Source organism: Lygodium microphyllum, chromosome 23 (genome assembly GCF_053477565.2).
Source record: "Lygodium microphyllum isolate KBCC chromosome 23, Lygodium_microphyllum_v1.1.10, whole genome shotgun sequence".
Classification (NCBI taxonomy): Eukaryota; Viridiplantae; Streptophyta; class Polypodiopsida; order Schizaeales; family Lygodiaceae; genus Lygodium; species Lygodium microphyllum.
The window spans coordinates 54232508-54254580 of NC_141157.1; the positions used below are offsets into that span (position 1 = coordinate 54232508).

A 22073-nucleotide genomic window follows, 5' to 3' on the forward strand; every position below is an offset into this window, starting at 1 on the left:
GCTTCGCATAAGCTTCTCATTTGCACTGAAAGAATTACAAGCTGAGACTTACTCATCCATAAATTTAAAGTTCTTTTATATGTTTTTTGGCATCAATTGTTGTATTCCTAAGCTCTTGTCTAGTGAGATAGTCTAATCTTCTACCAAATCCGGTTCCCCTATTTCCTCTCTTCTCTTGTACTAGCTTCTCCCTGTATACTCTCATCCTAAAGTCATTAATCCTAGATATACATTTGCACTGGCTACAAGAGAAGTCTGTAAATTGTTTCCCATTAGTTGAAACACGTAGACACTCAATATGACGAAAGCAACCATCTATTTGGAAACATGTTTTTCCATCCTCTAGATTTGCCTTAGTAAAAGGCTCTGAAAATCAAAGCTTACCACCACATTGATCATCTAATAAAGGTTTCACATTCATTTTCTTCTTGTTCACTACAATAACTAGACTCCATAAACCCCAACATAATAAGTTTAAACTTATTAATGGATTTCCATTGTCTTCATGGTTATTAAGAGAGTTCAATGGTGGACTTCCCACCTTTCTAGAGAACACAAATTTTCTTAGAGATGTTTGCTTTGGATCATGTACTAGTCCCTTTCGAGGACGTCCACGTGATCCTATAAGTAATGGGTTGGATTTTTCCACCTCCTTTGAAAATGCCTTTGTGTGTAAAATTGACTTTGTGTGTTCAGTCAAAGTAGTATATAAATCAGACCTTGGAGGGCATAGATGCAACCATGTATCATCATACTTGCACCTTACACGAGCAAAGCTTTTGTCTTTAAAGTCATGCAATGTAGCTACAATCACCTCAAAATTCCAACCTACAAAAAAAACAAACTTATATTATGTAATAAGTGTAGTATTATAGAGCATCATCTAGTCTACAATCTCATTCCTATAAGATAAAATTTTTTACATCTATAAACTCAAAGAAAGAAGATAAATAATACCTTCATGTTTCTCCATGTAATCATGCAACTTCTCTATCGAAGCCTCTATCTCTTTCCTATCATCTGACTCTTGCTCCATGGTTGTAACTTCTATATTCACCTTTTTAAGCCCTCGAAACATAAGATAGTTTTTTTCATGCCGTTTACCATCCAAAATGTGTGTTCTCATGAAGTTGGATAAGCAAGTATATGCAGCATTCTTCCCTCCTAGTGTGCCCTTTCCATAAAATGAGTTACACTCATTACACCATATTCGAACTCGAGGTTCTCCATCAACATCTTCACTATGTAGTTCAAACCTATCATCCCTTGAGATTGTGGATTGTTTTAATGGGAGTGGAATTTAGGTGACGGAAAGTGCTTAAAAATAGCTAAAAATTATGAATACCAAGGGAAAAATATTCACCGTCAAAGGCGGCGGCTCGATCTAGGACGATTTTAAGCATAAGCAGTCGACGGGCGCCCAAGTGATACCTCCGGATTTTTAGTAATTTTTCTGTCAGTCAAGACAGGATGTGGGAGCTGCAGGCCTATACGGGATGCCGAGGCAGACGCCCAGAAATTTACAGCACGTCAATCGGAGCTCGTATGCGGAAGTTGGCCCGAAATCGACCGGGGTGCCCAAAAAGGGGGCCAAATTGGAAATTCCAAAGGGTGTGAAGAGGGGGGGGTGACCTTTGGCACCCCCCCTCTCTCAAAAAAACGTGATGTAGGGGGGGGCAGCGGCTGTTTTTCAGCCGCCGAAAAAAACGCGCCCCCCCCCCCCCCCCCCCAATTGAGAGATGGTGGCTACACATAAGCCAGGGAGATGAAGGCACAACCGGTCTATAGCATGATTTCGCTCTCCATCGCCGCCCTTCACGCGAGATATGGTGGACTGTGCAAGAAGCCCATTTTCAGTCTTTCTCTCTCCTCCTCCTCTCTCCTCTTAAACCCCGTTCGTGCGTAGAAGGATAGAATGGAAATGGACGGTCGGACGGATGCCGATTCTTGACAAGATTGAAGGGCAATACCAAATCATTGTAGATTGCTGATTCCAAGTAGAATTCATGGCTGGAAATCAGTTGTGGGACGCGTCAAATTAAATGGGAAAAACCCGCAAGTCACGGTAATAATCGTTTTTTCAAAGGAAATGGTCTCTTTATGCAAATTTGGTTGACAAAAATGTGTTCATATGGATTGAGTTTTGAGTATGTCATGGTTTGAGTTGTTTTCTGTCCCTTCATCATTAAAAATCAGAAAAACCATGTGTCGGATGGCAGAAAACAATGAACCGAAACACGAAAAAGCATAAAAATGAAGGAAAAATAGGTTTTTTAGGGCTAAAAATGATAAAATAAATTAATCCACATCTACTGAAATTCTATTCTTGCTGAAATGAACTAAGGGCCACAGCCCCTAATCTGTTCTTAATTTTCAGTAATTAAAAAATGGGAGAAAATGGAAAAAATGGCAAGAAAAGGGTGAAAAAACCCTAAAAAATAGGGGAAAAATACATTTTGGGCTTTGAAAAATAAGGATAAATAAGAGAAATGTTTGTGAATGTTTGTGGGGACTGAAGCATGAGTATTTGCCTCAGTTCAACCCCACTTTCTTGTTCTAGTGTGGTTTTTCCCGCTTTCTACACATAAAATGATGTCAAAATGCCCTATAAATCCATACAACGATGCAATATTTAAATGGGGAAGGGTAGAGGAGTTGAAATATGTCTAAATGCCGTGTGAAATGATGGGAAAGCTAATGATTTCTATGCATAGAATTTTAGGATGGATAATAATTAAAATTAAGAGCTTAGTAGCACGAGGATCACCTCGGTGCTAAGCCCATGCAACGAGGCACGAATGGTAGTTGGAAACTATTAAAAGAATGTTTTGCACTTGTGCACAATACTGTTTTGCTAAATGTTTGAGCACTAGGCATCCACCAAATGCATAGAGCATGAAAATAATTTAAAAGTATCAGTGATCAGCTCCTGGATATGCATTGCAATTGGTTTATTAGAACATGACCTACGTTGAGAGGCAGTGAGGTACCCATGCGGTAGGTAGACGCGGGTCCTAAAGGGGAAAGAGAAGTAAGGACAATGGTACATTCCTGGACACGCTTATTTGGTACCTTGAGCGACTTTTGTGCGATATGTCTATATGTTGAGCGACGCATCGAGGGGCCAATCCCCAAGGTGTAGGAGAGTCGCAGAGGGTTGACGGCATTTAGCCGTAGGAGGAACCCCAGGTGTATGTGATTCGAGCCTTTTGGCTATGTGAAAGGGACTCCCTCTGAGGAGTAATATTGGGTTAAGATTAGTTGGACTACAACGTATTACAAACGCAATGTTTAGGAAGGCAGAGATTTTGATAGACGCTCCTGGCCGCGAGGCCGAGGGGTTGTCTTGTGCGTAGTGACGAGGCCCGGCTAGTGCATGAGCCAGTGCCGGCCCGTTTCTAGGTCCATCAGTGGTGCGTCTGCCGGGAGCCGCTTAAAAGTGGCGGTTCTCGAATCCTGGTTGTTTAGGGACCAACTAGCAGTTTATGCCAAAGGATACTGAGATTGATCCGTTATTTATTGATAAGCATCGTCTAGCAGAAATTCAAAAGCAAGAAAGAGACGAAAGAGCTAGGCGACGTGCTGAAATTTTTAGGAGATATTCCCCTAAGCGTAGCGGTGCTCAACCCTTACGAGGGTGTGGATCTAGTGGTCTTAGTACCACAAGCAGTAAGTTAGGAGAAGGTGGAAGCTCTAGTGCTTCCCTTCCTTCTATAAGCCAGTCCACGTCAAGTACGGAAGGTGTAACCCCACCGTCCCCTATTTCTAGTGCAAATCCAATCTTTGTCATGGCGCAGCCTATTGCAATTCCAGCAGGAACGACGGATTTGCCGGCTCTAGGTTACCCGCTACCCATTTTTAATGGGCTAGTTGAGGAAGATGCGGAACTCCACATTAGGGAGTTTCAAAAGCTGATGTTTAACTGTCGCATCCAAGAAGGACATTTAATGATGTTCTTCAATATAACTCTCAAAGGAAGAGCCGCTATATGGTATCATGGTTTAGAAGCCGGAACCATATTGAACATTGATGCATTTTATGGAGCTTTTCGAAGGGAGTTTGCCCCTGAAAGGGGTGGGAAATATTGGTTGCGTGTACTTAACGTGACCCGCCAAGAACCACACGAGGATATTCGTGCTTATGCGAAGAAGATAAAAGAGGTTTTCCGTAAGTTGGACACCTCTATTCCTATCCCCGCAGCTGCCCAATTGCAATATTTCCTACATGGTTTGGACTTTAATATCCAATTGCAGTTGAGTAGTGTTCCCTTGGGGGATATAGATACTGCCATTACACGAGCACAAGAGGTGGAATCCCGACTACAAGCAACCTATGCTTCTCGAGGCAATTCGAACATGGGTTTAGTATTGGGAAACAATATGGCAATAGCCAATGGAAATGGTGGTCAAGGGATGGCGATGGCTAACCCTAATGGGAGAGGAAACATGATGCAGAATGTCCCTTTATTACCAGCTCCCCCTAGCATGTCGATGCCTACGGGCAGTCAAATGGCTCCAAGTGGTGGAAGCCAGGCGGTCAATTCTAACACCATGCCTGTGGTTCAACAACCAGTGCCTAATCGAATTGTTAGGCCGATGGAACGACATGGTAATGACCAAGGCTATGAGTCGAGTTCTTCCAATGTTCTTGGCGAGGTTAAGGACATGATGAAGCATTATACCGATATGATTACGGAGCAGTATCGACAAATAGCCGTTGATGTCAACTTCCTTAAAAAACAACAAAATTTGATAGGAAGTAGATACCCAGAGGAGGGTGCACCATCGAGGTTCAGTTGCAAATGGTGTGGTGGGCAGCACTATCCAAGAAATTGACCAAATGTTAAGTGCGACATTTGTGGAAAATCTGGCCATTTAGCAGCTACTTGCTGGAGTAAGATCAGTTCCCTCCAGCGAGGTAGTCGGCAACCAAGGCCTGTTAATCATCGTGCCCAAGGAAATGATTCCCAGCGAGAGAACGGGCCTAAACAAATACTTCAACGACCAAAGACTACAGTGGAGGAGCTACCTAGTGGTGGTGGGGTTAGTTTGATTGAGGTTGTACGCGTTAATGATGCTGAAACCTCTAATCTGCGAGCTGTCCTTACAAGAGGTCAAAAGGGTCGAGAGGCCGACAAGGATAAGCCTGTCGATGGAAACCCTAAACAAGGCGACAAAGGGACGCAAGTTTTGGATCCTGCCATGGAAGGGGGACCTTTGAAGCCCGTAGAAAGTAAAGCCGATAAGGAACCACCAAAGAAGAAGGTGAAAGTTAAGAAAGAGGCAATAAAGCCAGTTCAACGACCTAAAGAGCGGATGGTTTGGCGTGAAAAGCGAGCTCTATCGAACTATCATGAATTCGATTTGGCGAGCTCTCTTTGCGAAGTCAAGCCGGATGTGAATTTTTTACAGCTTATTAAGCTTTCCCTAGGAGTACGCAAGGAATTTAGAAAGATCCTACGTACCGGGTATATCGTAGAACCTTTGGGTATTGCGCAAGTAGGTGATGATTGGTTCGAGCATGCTGAGAAGCATTGCCCAAGGGTTGCAGCCTATGTCGATGGGATATTAGTAGATTATGCCATTGTCGACACGGGATCATCTGTTAACATTATGAGTTCTGAACTGATGGAAAGGTTGGGTCTTGCGATCCAGAAAGATACCTCCACAATTCTCAGAATGGCAGATGATAGTTTGAGACAGCCAGAAGGATGCATTACTAAGGTCCATGTCACTGTTGCAAATGTAGAATGCCTGTTGGACTTTAGGGTGATTCATTTTGCAGGCCGTCCAAGTTACCAAGTATTACTCGAACGACCTTGGATCTTGCAAGCGGACTGCCAAGTAGATATACCTGCCGGTCGATTGATATTCGGCAGAGATGCCCAGCGTGTGGTGGTTGATGCTTATCCTAAGTCCCCGCAGAGTGAGAGAGCTTCTCTATCTTCTACAGAATTGGAGACATTAGAAGATTTATCTGCCAGTGAGACATCATCGAGTGAAGAGTCCAAAGAGGGATCCACCACAGAAGACATCTATCAAATCACTTTGAATGAGCCAATAGAGGGCCAAGATCATATAAGAGATGCAGATGTTATCGAGCTAGACCTTGGTACACCTGATGATTCGTGGCCAATCAAATTAGGTTCTATGCTCAGCTCAGCAGAAAGGGAGGACTATGTGGCCTTGATCCAGGAATTCCATGATATCTTTGCCTGGAGTTATGATGAGTTGAGAGGCATTCCTCCTAGTCTTGCTGTTCATACAATTCCGTTGAAAGAGGGCAGTCGTCCTGTACGGCAGAAAGTAAGGCGTATGCCTTTCGAATTGAGGGACGGCCTATTTGAAGAGTTACAGAAGCTTCGAAAAGCGGGTTTGATTTTTCCTGTGCAACACACGGAATGGTGTTCGCCAGTTGTGATTAGAAAGAAGAAGAATAATCAAATCCGTTTATGTGTGGACTTTAGGGAGCTAAATAAGCAGACAGTTAAGGACTACTACCCGTTGCCATTTATTGACCAGATTTTGGATCAATTAGCGGGTAGGGAGATATATTTGTTTATGGATTGCTTTGCAGGATACAACCAAATGGCAATTGCAGAAGATGATAAGTTGAAAACAACTTTTATCACTGTATTTGGTACTTTTGCGTACCATGTGATGGCCTTTGGTTTATGCAATGCACCTGGTTCGTGGCAACGAACAGCAGATAAGACATTCGGTGACATATCCCCTGAAGAGTTGAAGGTGTTTATTGATGACTTAGGGGCTGCCACCGTGAGAAAAAGGCAGTTGATCATTCTAAGAAAATGCTTTGAGCGCTGTAGACAATTCTGCATCGCCTTAAACCCACGGAAGTGTGCTTTTGGAGTACCTTATGGATTATTGCTGGGTCATGTTTCTCCATGTAATCATGCAACTTCTCTATCGAAGCCTCTATCTCTTTCCTATCATCTGACTCTTGCTCCATGGTTGTAACTTCTATATTCACCTTTTTAAGCCCTCGAAACATAAGATAGTTTTTTTCATGCCGTTTACCATCCAAAATGTGTGTTCTCATGAAGTTGGATAAGCAAGTATATGCAGCATTCTTCCCTCCTAGTGTGCCCTTTCCATAAAATGAGTTACACTCATTACACCATATTCGAACTCGAGGTTCTCCATCAACATCTTCACTATGTAGTTCAAACCTATCATCCCTTGAGATTGTGGATTGTTTTAATGGGAGTGGAATTTAGGTGACGGAAAGTGCTTAAAAATAGCTAAAAATTATGAATACCAAGGGAAAAATATTCACCGTCAAAGGCGGCGGCTCGATCTAGGACGATTTTAAGCATAAGCAGTCGACGGGCGCCCAAGTGATACCTCCGGATTTTTAGTAATTTTTCTGTCAGTCAAGACAGGATGTGGGAGCTGCAGGCCTATACGGGATGCCGAGGCAGACGCCCAGAAATTTACAGCACGTCAATCGGAGCTCGTATGCGGAAGTTGGCCCGAAATCGACCGGGGTGCCCAAAAAGGGGGCCAAATTGGAAATTCCAAAGGGTGTGAAGAGGGGGGGGTGACCTTTGGCACCCCCCCTCTCTCAAAAAAACGTGATGTAGGGGGGGGCAGCGGCTGTTTTTCAGCCGCCGAAAAAAACGCGCCCCCCCCCCCCCCCCCCCAATTGAGAGATGGTGGCTACACATAAGCCAGGGAGATGAAGGCACAACCGGTCTATAGCATGATTTCGCTCTCCATCGCCGCCCTTCGCGCGAGATATGGTGGACTGTGCAAGAAGCCCATTTTCAGTCTTTCTCTCTCCTCCTCCTCTCTCCTCTTAAACCCCGTTCGTGCGTAGAAGGATAGAATGGAAATGGACGGTCGGACGGATGCCGATTCTTGACAAGATTGAAGGGCAATACCAAATCATTGTAGATTGCTGATTCCAAGTAGAATTCATGGCTGGAAATCAGTTGTGGGACGCGTCAAATTAAATGGGAAAAACCCGCAAGTCACGGTAATAATCGTTTTTTCAAAGGAAATGGTCTCTTTATGCAAATTTGGTTGACAAAAATGTGTTCATATGGATTGAGTTTTGAGTATGTCATGGTTTGAGTTGTTTTCTGTCCCTTCATCATTAAAAATCAGAAAAACCATGTGTCGGATGGCAGAAAACAATGAACCGAAACACGAAAAAGCATAAAAATGAAGGAAAAATAGGTTTTTTAGGGCTAAAAATGATAAAATAAATTAATCCACATCTACTGAAATTCTATTCTTGCTGAAATGAACTAAGGGCCACAGCCCCTAATCTGTTCTTAATTTTCAGTAATTAAAAAATGGGAGAAAATGGAAAAAATGGCAAGAAAAGGGTGAAAAAACCCTAAAAAATAGGGGAAAAATACATTTTGGGCTTTGAAAAATAAGGATAAATAAGAGAAATGTTTGTGAATGTTTGTGGGGACTGAAGCATGAGTATTTGCCTCAGTTCAACCCCACTTTCTTGTTCTAGTGTGGTTTTTCCCGCTTTCTACACATAAAATGATGTCAAAATGCCCTATAAATCCATACAACGATGCAATATTTAAATGGGGAAGGGTAGAGGAGTTGAAATATGTCTAAATGCCGTGTGAAATGATGGGAAAGCTAATGATTTCTATGCATAGAATTTTAGGATGGATAATAATTAAAATTAAGAGCTTAGTAGCACGAGGATCACCTCGGTGCTAAGCCCATGCAACGAGGCACGAATGGTAGTTGGAAACTATTAAAAGAATGTTTTGCACTTGTGCACAATACTGTTTTGCTAAATGTTTGAGCACTAGGCATCCACCAAATGCATAGAGCATGAAAATAATTTAAAAGTATCAGTGATCAGCTCCTGGATATGCATTGCAATTGGTTTATTAGAACATGACCTACGTTGAGAGGCAGTGAGGTACCCATGCGGTAGGTAGACGCGGGTCCTAAAGGGGAAAGAGAAGTAAGGACAATGGTACATTCCTGGACACGCTTATTTGGTACCTTGAGCGACTTTTGTGCGATATGTCTATATGTTGAGCGACGCATCGAGGGGCCAATCCCCAAGGTGTAGGAGAGTCGCAGAGGGTTGACGGCATTTAGCCGTAGGAGGAACCCCAGGTGTATGTGATTCGAGCCTTTTGGCTATGTGAAAGGGACTCCCTCTGAGGAGTAATATTGGGTTAAGATTAGTTGGACTACAACGTATTACAAACGCAATGTTTAGGAAGGCAGAGATTTTGATAGACGCTCCTGGCCGCGAGGCCGAGGGGTTGTCTTGTGCGTAGTGACGAGGCCCGGCTAGTGCATGAGCCAGTGCCGGCCCGTTTCTAGGTCCATCAGTGGTGCGTCTGCCGGGAGCCGCTTAAAAGTGGCGGTTCTCGAATCCTGGTTGTTTAGGGACCAACTAGCAGTTTATGCCAAAGGATACTGAGATTGATCCGTTATTTATTGATAAGCATCGTCTAGCAGAAATTCAAAAGCAAGAAAGAGACGAAAGAGCTAGGCGACGTGCTGAAATTTTTAGGAGATATTCCCCTAAGCGTAGCGGTGCTGAACCCTTACGAGGGTGTGGATCTAGTGGTCTTAGTACCACAAGCAGTAAGTTAGGAGAAGGTGGAAGCTCTAGTGCTTCCCTTCCTTCTATAAGCCAGTCCACGTCAAGTACGGAAGGTGTAACCCCACCGTCCCCTATTTCTAGTGCAAATCCAATCTTTGTCATGGCGCAGCCTATTGCAATTCCAGCAGGAACGACGGATTTGCCGGCTCTAGGTTACCCGCTACCCATTTTTAATGGGCTAGTTGAGGAAGATGCGGAACTCCACATTAGGGAGTTTCAAAAGCTGATGTTTAACTGTCGCATCCAAGAAGGACATTTAATGATGTTCTTCAATATAACTCTCAAAGGAAGAGCCGCTATATGGTATCATGGTTTAGAAGCCGGAACCATATTGAACATTGATGCATTTTATGGAGCTTTTCGAAGGGAGTTTGCCCCTGAAAGGGGTGGGAAATATTGGTTGCGTGTACTTAACGTGACCCGCCAAGAACCACACGAGGATATTCGTGCTTATGCGAAGAAGATAAAAGAGGTTTTCCGTAAGTTGGACACCTCTATTCCTATCCCCGCAGCTGCCCAATTGCAATATTTCCTACATGGTTTGGACTTTAATATCCAATTGCAGTTGAGTAGTGTTCCCTTGGGGGATATAGATACTGCCATTACACGAGCACAAGAGGTGGAATCCCGACTACAAGCAACCTATGCTTCTCGAGGCAATTCGAACATGGGTTTAGTATTGGGAAACAATATGGCAATAGCCAATGGAAATGGTGGTCAAGGGATGGCGATGGCTAACCCTAATGGGAGAGGAAACATGATGCAGAATGTCCCTTTATTACCAGCTCCCCCTAGCATGTCGATGCCTACGGGCAGTCAAATGGCTCCAAGTGGTGGAAGCCAGGCGGTCAATTCTAACACCATGCCTGTGGTTCAACAACCAGTGCCTAATCGAATTGTTAGGCCGATGGAACGACATGGTAATGACCAAGGCTATGAGTCGAGTTCTTCCAATGTTCTTGGCGAGGTTAAGGACATGATGAAGCATTATACCGATATGATTACGGAGCAGTATCGACAAATAGCCGTTGATGTCAACTTCCTTAAAAAACAACAAAATTTGATAGGAAGTAGATACCCAGAGGAGGGTGCACCATCGAGGTTCAGTTGCAAATGGTGTGGTGGGCAGCACTATCCAAGAAATTGACCAAATGTTAAGTGCGACATTTGTGGAAAATCTGGCCATTTAGCAGCTACTTGCTGGAGTAAGATCAGTTCCCTCCAGCGAGGTAGTCGGCAACCAAGGCCTGTTAATCATCGTGCCCAAGGAAATGATTCCCAGCGAGAGAACGGGCCTAAACAAATACTTCAACGACCAAAGACTACAGTGGAGGAGCTACCTAGTGGTGGTGGGGTTAGTTTGATTGAGGTTGTACGCGTTAATGATGCTGAAACCTCTAATCTGCGAGCTGTCCTTACAAGAGGTCAAAAGGGTCGAGAGGCCGACAAGGATAAGCCTGTCGATGGAAACCCTAAACAAGGCGACAAAGGGACGCAAGTTTTGGATCCTGCCATGGAAGGGGGACCTTTGAAGCCCGTAGAAAGTAAAGCCGATAAGGAACCACCAAAGAAGAAGGTGAAAGTTAAGAAAGAGGCAATAAAGCCAGTTCAACGACCTAAAGAGCGGATGGTTTGGCGTGAAAAGCGAGCTCTATCGAACTATCATGAATTCGATTTGGCGAGCTCTCTTTGCAAAGTCAAGCCGGATGTGAATTTTTTACAGCTTATTAAGCTTTCCCTAGGAGTACGCAAGGAATTTAGAAAGATCCTACGTACCGGGTATATCGTAGAACCTTTGGGTATTGCGCAAGTAGGTGATGATTGGTTCGAGCATGCTGAGAAGCATTGCCCAAGGGTTGCAGCCTATGTCGATGGGATATTAGTAGATTATGCCATTGTCGACACGGGATCATCTGTTAACATTATGAGTTCTGAACTGATGGAAAGGTTGGGTCTTGCGATCCAGAAAGATACCTCCACAATTCTCAGAATGGCAGATGATAGTTTGAGACAGCCAGAAGGATGCATTACTAAGGTCCATGTCACTGTTGCAAATGTAGAATGCCTGTTGGACTTTAGGGTGATTCATTTTGCAGGCCGTCCAAGTTACCAAGTATTACTCGAACGACCTTGGATCTTGCAAGCGGACTGCCAAGTAGATATACCTGCCGGTCGATTGATATTCGGCAGAGATGCCCAGCGTGTGGTGGTTGATGCTTATCCTAAGTCCCCGCAGAGTGAGAGAGCTTCTCTATCTTCTACAGAATTGGAGACATTAGAAGATTTATCTGCCAGTGAGACATCATCGAGTGAAGAGTCCAAAGAGGGATCCACCACAGAAGACATCTATCAAATCACTTTGAATGAGCCAATAGAGGGCCAAGATCATATAAGAGATGCAGATGTTATCGAGCTAGACCTTGGTACACCTGATGATTCGTGGCCAATCAAATTAGGTTCTATGCTCAGCTCAGCAGAAAGGGAGGACTATGTGGCCTTGATCCAGGAATTCCATGATATCTTTGCCTGGAGTTATGATGAGTTGAGAGGCATTCCTCCTAGTCTTGCTGTTCATACAATTCCGTTGAAAGAGGGCAGTCGTCCTGTACGGCAGAAAGTAAGGCGTATGCCTTTCGAATTGAGGGACGGCCTATTTGAAGAGTTACAGAAGCTTCGAAAAGCGGGTTTGATTTTTCCTGTGCAACACACGGAATGGTGTTCGCCAGTTGTGATTAGAAAGAAGAAGAATAATCAAATCCGTTTATGTGTGGACTTTAGGGAGCTAAATAAGCAGACAGTTAAGGACTACTACCCGTTGCCATTTATTGACCAGATTTTGGATCAATTAGCGGGTAGGGAGATATATTTGTTTATGGATTGCTTTGCAGGATACAACCAAATGGCAATTGCAGAAGATGATAAGTTGAAAACAACTTTTATCACTGTATTTGGTACTTTTGCGTACCATGTGATGGCCTTTGGTTTATGCAATGCACCTGGTTCGTGGCAACGAACAGCAGATAAGACATTCGGTGACATATCCCCTGAAGAGTTGAAGGTGTTTATTGATGACTTAGGGGCTGCCACCGTGAGAAAAAGGCAGTTGATCATTCTAAGAAAATGCTTTGAGCGCTGTAGACAATTCTGCATCGCCTTAAACCCACGGAAGTGTGCTTTTGGAGTACCTTATGGATTATTGCTGGGTCATGTGGTCAGTTCGGTAGAAATTGCGACAGACCCCGAGAAGGTTAAAGTTATAGTTGCCATGGGTCCACCACGCACTCCGAAAGAGGTTCATAGCTTTCTGTCTTCGGTTGGTTACTATCGTAGATTCATCAACGCCTTAGCAGAAAGAATGTTGCCGCTTACAAATTTATTGTCCTTTAGCTGTTCGTTTGTATGGGGTGACCCTTGTAAGGTAGCATTCGAGGATGTGAAACAGGAGCTAGCAAGAGCACCCGTTTTAAAAGCACCTAAAAGAGGTGAGGTGTTTTATATATTTTCAGCAGCCACGATGTATAGTATCAGCTGCTGTTTAGCCCAAATTTGGGAAGAGAAGTAGTACCACCCGATTGCTTTTGCCAGTCGGAAGCTAGGGGTATCCGAAATCAATTATACTTACATGGAGAAATTGTGTTTAGCGATGGTCTTTGGGTCCAAGAAATTCAGGCATTATATTCTCTATGCGAAAGTCGTGCTTTATACGAAGGCGGAGGGACTTCGACTATTGATGAATAAGTTACAACCGCCTGATCGTCTAGCAAAGTGGTTAATCACTTTGCAGGAATTTGATTATGAAATCAAGAGTAAGCCACCAAGGTTGCAAGGCATCGTGGAATATCTAGTGGACTTTGGGGAGCCGAAAGAATCTACGGCTGAAGGTAGTGACATGGAGTTGTTATTTAAAATAGATACGGCATCTATTCCCTCCTGGTACGCTGCAATAACACATTATTTATCGACGGGAGAGGCTAGATCGGAATTATCTAAAGCTGAGAAAATGAAAATTAAGCAGCAAGCGTTAAAGTTTGCCTTGATCGCAGGTACATTATATCGGCAAGAGGTTGATGATATCTATCGCCGGTGTGTGATGCATGACGAGGTGCCATTCATTTTGGAAGAGTGCCATGATTCTGCTTGCGGTGGCCATTTTGCTGGAAGACTTACAGCACAAAAGGCTTTAAGAGCAGGTTATTGGTGGCCTACCATCTTCCAGGATGCGTTTGCGTATGTTAAGCGATGCGATATTTGCCAACGACATGATAGTCGAGAGAATAGGAAACGACCACTCACCCCTATTATGGTGATACTTCCATTTGAGAAGTGGGGCATAGACTTTGTGGGTCCTATTACTCCATCGTCGACTACGCAAAAGAGGTACATCATTGTAGCAACCGACTACTTTACGAAGTGGTTAGAAGCACGTGCAACAAGGAAAGATGATGCTAAAGAAACTGCTAGTTTCCTTTTAGAGCAGATAATATACCGGTTTGGTCTGCCGAAAGAATTAGTGTCAGACCGTGGAACCCATTTCCTGAATAAGGTGATTAAAGGTTTGACAGAGATGTGGAAAATCAAGCATAACAAGACAACCCCATATAATCCGCAAGCCAATGGGCAGGTTGAAAGTACCAACAAGCAGCTTGTGGGCATCTTGTCCAAAATTGTGTCGGAAAAGAAATGGGATTGGGATAAAAAGTTATACGTGGAAGTGTGGGCTTATAATACGACCTTCAAACGAGCCACTGGCCATACCCCGTTCAAGTTAGTATATGGGGAGGAGTGTGTCTTGCCTTTAGAGATTGAGCTGCCGACTATTCGGTTTGCCATCAATCATTATTTGAGCGATGAAGATGCACTTTTTGAGCGCTTGACGATACTGGCACATTTAGACGAGCTTAAGTTGCAGAGCTTATTGCACCAAGAAGTGGCGAAGCGCCGAATGAAGCAGCTACATGACCTCAAAGCCAAGAAGTACACCTTCAAGAAAGGACAGCTTATTCTGTATTATGACACACGACGTGAATTATTTCCAGGCAAGCTAGAACCCAAATGGGATGGGCCCTATAGGATCGTTAGGATAAGAAAGAATAAATCCACAGTCTTGTTAGCTGACCTTGAGGGGACATAATTTAAAAATAAGGTTAATCTGAATAAGATTAAACCTTATTATTTCTGATTGCACTAATGCTATGACTGCCTTGCAGGTCTAGGCGAGATCGATCAAACATCTGCAAGGAAATCGTGATAGAGGTTGATGGGTCCTCTGATCCCTTATTTAGAACACCCATATTTGGAACAGAGGTATCATCAGGGAAAGCTCATTTGGTGGAGCAAAGGATACAAGGTGATTGAGCAAGAAGACGGGACATTTATTTGGGAGATCAAGGTCTTCTGCCATCACTGCCTACAAATTTTGATGAGCATCCCCGTTGAATTCAATGATGATGGAGGGATGGAGCCTACAGTCCACCCATTGAATATGCTGAATTTCGATTACCATAATTACGAGTAGAGTTCCGGATGGCGGGATATGTAAACCCTTTATGGACGTACACCTTGTACTTTGATGAGGCGTCCAGGGGTCCATGCAAAAAAGGAAGTGTAGGAGTTGTCATCCGAGACCCTCGACGACACATGGTCATGAAGTTAGCTGCTTATCTCGGGGTGAATTTTACCAATAATATGGCAAAATACAAAGCCCTGATTATGGGTTTGAATATTGCAAAGAAGGGTGGTATCCGCCAGTTATTGGTGAAAGGGGACTCTCAGTTGGTTTTAAATCAACTCAATGGGACATACATGGTACGAAACCCCATCCTTTGTATGTACCATCATACTGCCATAGCCCTGCTAGACGAATTCGATAGAGTGTCTTTCCAGTTGATTCCATGGAATTGGAATCAGTTTGCCGATTCTTTGGCTAATTTTGCGTATGAAGAAGACCTCTTCTTTAATTGTGGCCCTTGTCCCGATATATCTATTGATGGTGAGACATGACCCGATCGTTTGTGGGGTATGCTTTTTGAACATGCCCTCTTTGGCAGACGATGGTTGATTTGGGTGATGCAGAGGGTAAGCGAGACTCATCTCCCTTTATTATCTTGGACCCATAGACTGATTCGACGACATGTGATGCGAACACCTCTTGTGATATACGCAGGAGGGATAGGTCATAATCTAATGCACCTAGTTTAGGGCTACAAGCCCTGTTCCCCTCGGAATAGTATGCTTTGTTGTCTATCATAGTTGTTTCCAGGAGGATGTTATGCAGTCATGTTTTGATTCATTAGGCCAAGAGGGCCGATTCAGTTTTGTAGCAAAGTCATGTCTGATTTCATTAGGCCAAGAGGGCCATTTCCCTGTCTAGTGCGGGTGCGTTTAATTGGGTTTTTGTTTTAAGTGCTGTGCTAGACAGGTTTGAAGGCAAGCTTGGAGGGAGCCTTTGTCGCGGCATTGATGGAAGCTTCTTGTGGCCAATCCAGGTGATACCTCTCCTTTACGAGTACCTTTCTTTCCTGTTATATGTGTATTTGTACTTGTCGAGGGGATATATTTTGTTGGGGACCGGCGACCAAGGCATGCAGTCCCAGGTTTAGGCTAAGTATGTTTGAGGGAGGTCGGAGAAGTCATTGCCTCCTGTAAAGACATTGTCAGGCATCGAAAGACCTGTTTTAGGAGGACATCCTAGTGGCCCTGTTTTGCTAGCTTGCTAGGCAGCCGTTCTAGGAGTTCTTGTTAGTAGTGAGGCAGTTAGAGAAGCCTGCCAGAAGATAATAATGATGATGCCCAGAAACTTTGAACATCCTAAAAGATGAATATAAATACGAAGGTGTGTAAAAAGGGGTTCTAACCCCTATCAAAGAAAAGAAACGAAATGAACATATATAAGCAGTTGATCATTACCTTGCGAAGGCCTGGTAGGTTCCTGGGGACGAATCAGACCCGGGGCCGATACCTTGTCTTCCTCGGGGTGGCTTCTTGCTGGAAAAAACAAAAAGATGACAAAACAAGGTAGGTTGGAGCGAAAATAAATGTGAGCGTTAAAAAAGGATTAAGTGTCGCCTTGCGAGGGCTTGGCAGGTTCTTGGGTGCCGAGACAGGTCCTGAGACCGATGCCCTGTTCTCCTTGGGTCACTACGCTCAGCTCCCTCCTTTTTACATGCCCAAGTATGTTCATCCAATAAAAACCCTAAAAGAAGAACTGTACTTAAAGACAATACTCTTTGATCAGGCTATAGGAGTCCTTGCCTTGTAGGAGCTCCTAGTTGTGTTGTCTTTAGTTGGTAAGTAGTGCAGACTACCACTTCGGGCAACCTCTTTGATAGGTTTTTTTAGTTTGGATGTGTTGGGGCAGCTGGTTAGTGATTCACTTCGGATCTTCTATTAGATGATGCTAGGCCTACTCCTTGTGGAAGTCATGCCTTGGTTCTGTCCAGGGGTAGGGGGAGCATTGTGCTGAGTTTTATTATATAATTGTTTTGTATCAGTTTGATGCTTCTTTGGTTGTTTATGTGCAGATATGTTCGTGGATTCGACGGGCTGAGTCGCCCTATCCCGTGGTCGCCAATGAGAGCGGAATTTAGGTGACGGAAAGTGCTTAAAAATAGCTAAAAATTATGAATATCAAGGGAAAAATATTCACTGTCAAAGGCGACGGCTCGATCTAAGACGATTTTAAGCATAAGCAGTCGACGGGCGCCCAAGTGACACCTCCGGATTTTTAGTAATTTTTATGTCAATTAGGACAGGATGTGGGAGTTGCAAGCCTGTCCGGGATGCCGAGGCGGACGCCCAAAAATTTACAGCACGTCAATCAGAGCTCGTATGCGGAAGTTGGCCCGAAACCGACCGGGGTGCCCAAAAAGAGGGACTCTCTCAAAAAAACGTGATGTAGGGAGGGGGCGGCGGCTGTTTTTCAGCCGCCGAAAAAACGCACCCCCCCCCCCCCCCAATTGAGAGATGGTGGCTACACATAAGCCAGGGAGATGAAGGCACAGCCGGTCTACAGCATGATTTCGCTCTCCATCGCCGCCCTTTGCGCAAGATATGGTGGACTGTGCAAGAAGCCCATTTTCAGTCTTTCTCTCTCCTCCTCCTCTCTCCTCTTAAACCCCGTTCGTGCGTAGAAGGATAGAATGGAAATGGACGGTCGGACGGATGCCGATTCTTGACAAGATTGAAGGGCAATACCAAATCATTGTAGATTGCTGATTCCAAGAAGAATTCATGGCTGGAAATCAGTCATGGGACGCGTCAAATTAAATGGGAAAAACCCGCAAGTCACGGTAATAATCGTTTTTTCAAAGGAAATGGTCTCTTTATGCAAATTTGGTTGACAAAAATGTGTTCATATGGATTGAGTTTTGAGTATATCGTGGTTTGAGTTGTTTTCTGTCCCTTCATCATTAAAAATCAAAAAAACCATGTGTCGGATGGCAGAAAACAATGAACCGAAACACGAAAAAGCATAAAAATGAAGGAAAAATGGGTTTTTTAGGGCTAAAAATGATAAAATAAATTAATCCACATCTATTGAAATTCTATTCTTGCTGAAATGAACTTAGGGCCATAGCCCCTAATCTGTTTTTAATTTTCAGTAATTAAAAAATGGGAGAAAATGGGAAAAATGACAAGAAAAGTGTGAAAAAATCCTAAAAAATAGGAAAAAAATACATTTTGGGCTTTGAAAAAAAAGGATAAATAAGAGCAATGTTTGTGAATGTTTGTGGGGACTGAAGCATGAGGATTTGCCTCAGTTCAACCCCACTTTCTTGTTCTAGTGTGGTTTTTTCCGCTTTCTACACATAAAATGATGACAAAATGCCCTATAAATCCATACAACGATGCAATATTTAAACGGGGAAGGGTAGAGGAGTTGAAATATGTCTAAATGCCGTGTGAAATGATGGGAAAGCTACTGATTTCTATGCATAGCATTTTAGGACGGATAATAATTAAAATTAAGAGCTTAGTAGCACGAGGATCACCTCGGTGCTAAGCCCATGCAACAAGGCACGAACGGTAGTTGAAAACCATTAAAAGAATGTTTTGCACTTGTGCACAATACTGTTTTGCTAAATGTTTGAGCACTAGGCATCCACCAAATGCATAGAGCATGAAAATAATTTAAAAGTATCAGTGATCAGCTCCTGGACATGCATTGCAATTAGTTTATTAGAACATGACCTACGTTGAGAGGCAGTGAGGTACCCATGCCGTAGGTAGACGCGGGTTCTAAAGGGGAAAGATAAGTAAAGACAATGGTACATTCTTGGACACGCTTATTTGGTACCTTGAGCGACTTTTGTGCGATATGTCTATATGTTGAGCGACGCATCGAGGGGCCAATCCCCAAGGTGTAGGAGAGTTGCAGAGGGTTGACGGCATTTAGCCGTAGGAGGAACCCCAGGTGTATGTGATTCGAGCCTTTTGGCTATGTGAAAGGGACTCCCTCTGAGGAGTAATATTGGGTTAAGATCAGTTGGACTACAACGTATTACAAACGCAATGTTTAGGAAGGCAGAGATTTTGATAGACGCTCCTAGCCGCGAGGCCGAGGGGTTGTCTTGTGCGTAGTGACAAGGCCCAGCTAGTGCATGAGCCAGTGCCGGCCCATTTTTAGGTCCATCATTTAATTTTAGCCTTACTCTACTACATTCTTGTTTCCAAGTCTCAAGAATGCTTGGACTTAGCAATTTACTTCCTCGCTTTGATGTGAGATGTCTTGGAGTGTCATTTTGTTCCTCATCAACATGTTCTAAACATTGTCGCTTATTTGAAAAAGCTAGTTCGTTTATGATAGTATCACTCCTCCTGATATGAACTTGATGATGGTCACCAAGAGTCCATCGCTCCTCTTGTCGTTTCTTAACTAGATAGTTATCCTCGATGAAGTCAAAGGATCCATCTATAAGCTCGTCACCCTCAATTTGTTCACGGATTTGAGCAAAGGTAGGTTCAGGTCTCTTTTCTTAGCCTCACAAGACCTACATCTTCTTGACTTTCATCGAGGATCACTTGAATCTTGTAAAAAGACCCCATGAATCCCAATTACCAAGTTTGTTATTCCTTAAGTAGGAACTACATTCAACATTCAAAGGATATTATAAAAAGAGGAGTTTATTAGATGAGAAAACTTGATATTCCTAAGTGACATGTTTACTTGATATATATCACACTAAGCACTCTAAAGTCTATGATATAATATCATGACATTATTAGTAATGCTTTTGTACATGCACTAGGGATGTCAATAGTGTTTTGAATTAGTAATACTCTTATATATCGTGACATGGAAGTGATTTCTCTTAAAAATTATAAACACACAACTAACTTAACCTTGAAGCACTAAAAGCACGCTTGACATAGTCTAATGATACTCAACCAAATAATCCATGATGATCAAAGTGAAATAAGAAATTCAAGCTATCTACACAAATTCAAATAAAGATAGTTCCACTGAAGAAAACCTTAGTTTATAAGAGATATAATACCATCACTTCAAAATGATACATACAAAATAAAGAGCACACTTTCTAACATATGAAAATTTCTAAAAGGATATGTATCTCTAGACAATAAACTAAAACTAGTAACAAGTCATGCTACATGGTATTGATGATGTGAAACTATATTTAGATAAAGCTTGGCTCCATTTCTGCCAAGGGACGCATGGCCAATTCACCATTCATACCATGGCGCTTACAGATATGCTCATTTATGTTGTCAAATGAAACCCTTTTTGATGGATCTACATTCATCATTTTATCTCCAAAACCATGAGATAGGTGTCTAATCATTATCAAGGATGGAGAGATAACTTTCGTTACATCAAAGTTATCAGAAGCATCCTCATAGAAATAGCAAAGCTCTCGTAGTATCTAGCCAAGAGCATAAACATCAATCTGTGGGCTATAACAACCCTTCAATGTGGTGTCTTTCAACTCAGGCGCTAACCATTTTCTCCGTATATGGTCTACTTTGCATTGTTGTAGTTTTTTTGCATACACTTCATCATTATCTGCACACCCTCAATGTGGCTTGGAAAATGCCTTTCTTTTCTATGAGAAATCCAAAGCTATGCCTTAATCTATAATCCCCACACGACAAACTTCACCAACAAAATCTAATACAATATTGCCAGAATGTAGATCTGTGTGTAACCACCTTGGTTTGTGCAAACGACACATTCCCAAAATTAATGCATGTATAATAGATGTGATACATTTGAAAAATATATTTATTTGCACTATTTTATCACTTTTCAATTGAGTTTCTTCATCACGCCTCCTTTTACCTGTACCCCAAGCATGAAATAACCTTGTAAAGTGACCACAAGATGTAGGCAGTTGAGTCATGAGACTTAAAAGATTTCCACCATTAAAATATGGTGTTATGGTCCATAGAGGTTCTTCTGCAGTCATTGCAATCACACGTACTAACACTAGATGTATGATTTGCATCACTATCTCTCTTCGTTGTTCTACTTGCCTTATATAGTCTTTTCCTCTATAACACTTTCTTGCATAGATCTTGTTGTGATCAAATCTTGCTACTCCTTTAACCTTTACTTTGAATACCACACTACAAGCACCCTTTCCTAGTTTTTCCCCTAGAACTATCTCATCTTCACTTAGATATGCCGTAGAATACACATGAGACATGCGTGCATAGTTACTTTGAAGGGCATGTACTTCAAATATTGCCATTGAAGTGGTAGAATTTTGTTCCATAGCAACATATGCAGACCACATCTTTTCATCCCATGAGATTGACTTGTTTAAGCTTCGATCAGATTTTGATTTTGCAACTCGTGCTTCCGCATACAATGCATCCCATGCATGTATTTTTCCAACATCAAAATCTTGTTGGAAGCTAGGCTTACTAGTATTCCAAATTTCTAAAAGATTTCCAATCATTCTAGAGACCCATCTCATGGCAACAGCATCCAAATCCATACTTTCAACTGAACATGCAATCCTTGGGTTTTCTACATGTTTTTTTATTTGTGAAATCACATTACATCTAAGTACGTCTCTTTTTCCAATATTCCAACAAGCATCTCTCATCTCTTCTTCTTTCATAGAGCATATTTCTCTAAATAGCACGTATCTGCATTTTTCCAAAAGTATATTTTTATCCAGTTTACTTATATTACCTTGGACACTTGTTTTTCCCTCAACATCCATACCTAAAAGGTGAAACCAATAGAGCATATTGATAAGATCTGTGTGTGTGTGTGTGTGTGTGTGTGTGTGCTCCCATCTTATATAGTTAAAAATTTACTCTTAAATTTTGAGCTTAAGATAGATACTAATATGGATTATCAAGTACGTTCTTTGAAATGAGTATATGAACAATTATGTAGTGTTAAGAAGCACAAAGATAAAATCTACTAGCATTTTTTAACATTAGTTATATTTTTCTGTATATACATTAACCACACTAGA

General features: G+C 42.6%; 1 protein-coding gene across 1 annotated transcript; it reads right to left on the reverse strand.

The window, feature by feature from the left end:
• Window positions 1-373: 373 nt before the first annotated feature.
• Window positions 374-21581, reverse strand: LOC148016195 (uncharacterized). The gene is made up of 4 exons (XM_087663883.1): window positions 21302-21581; window positions 19253-19594; window positions 958-1281; window positions 374-828 (listed from the first exon to the last, which is right to left on the reverse strand). The coding sequence occupies exons 1-4, from the start codon at window positions 21579-21581 to the stop codon at window positions 374-376; spliced, it is 1401 nt and encodes a 466-aa protein (XP_087520009.1).
• Window positions 21582-22073: the final 492 nt, after the last annotated feature.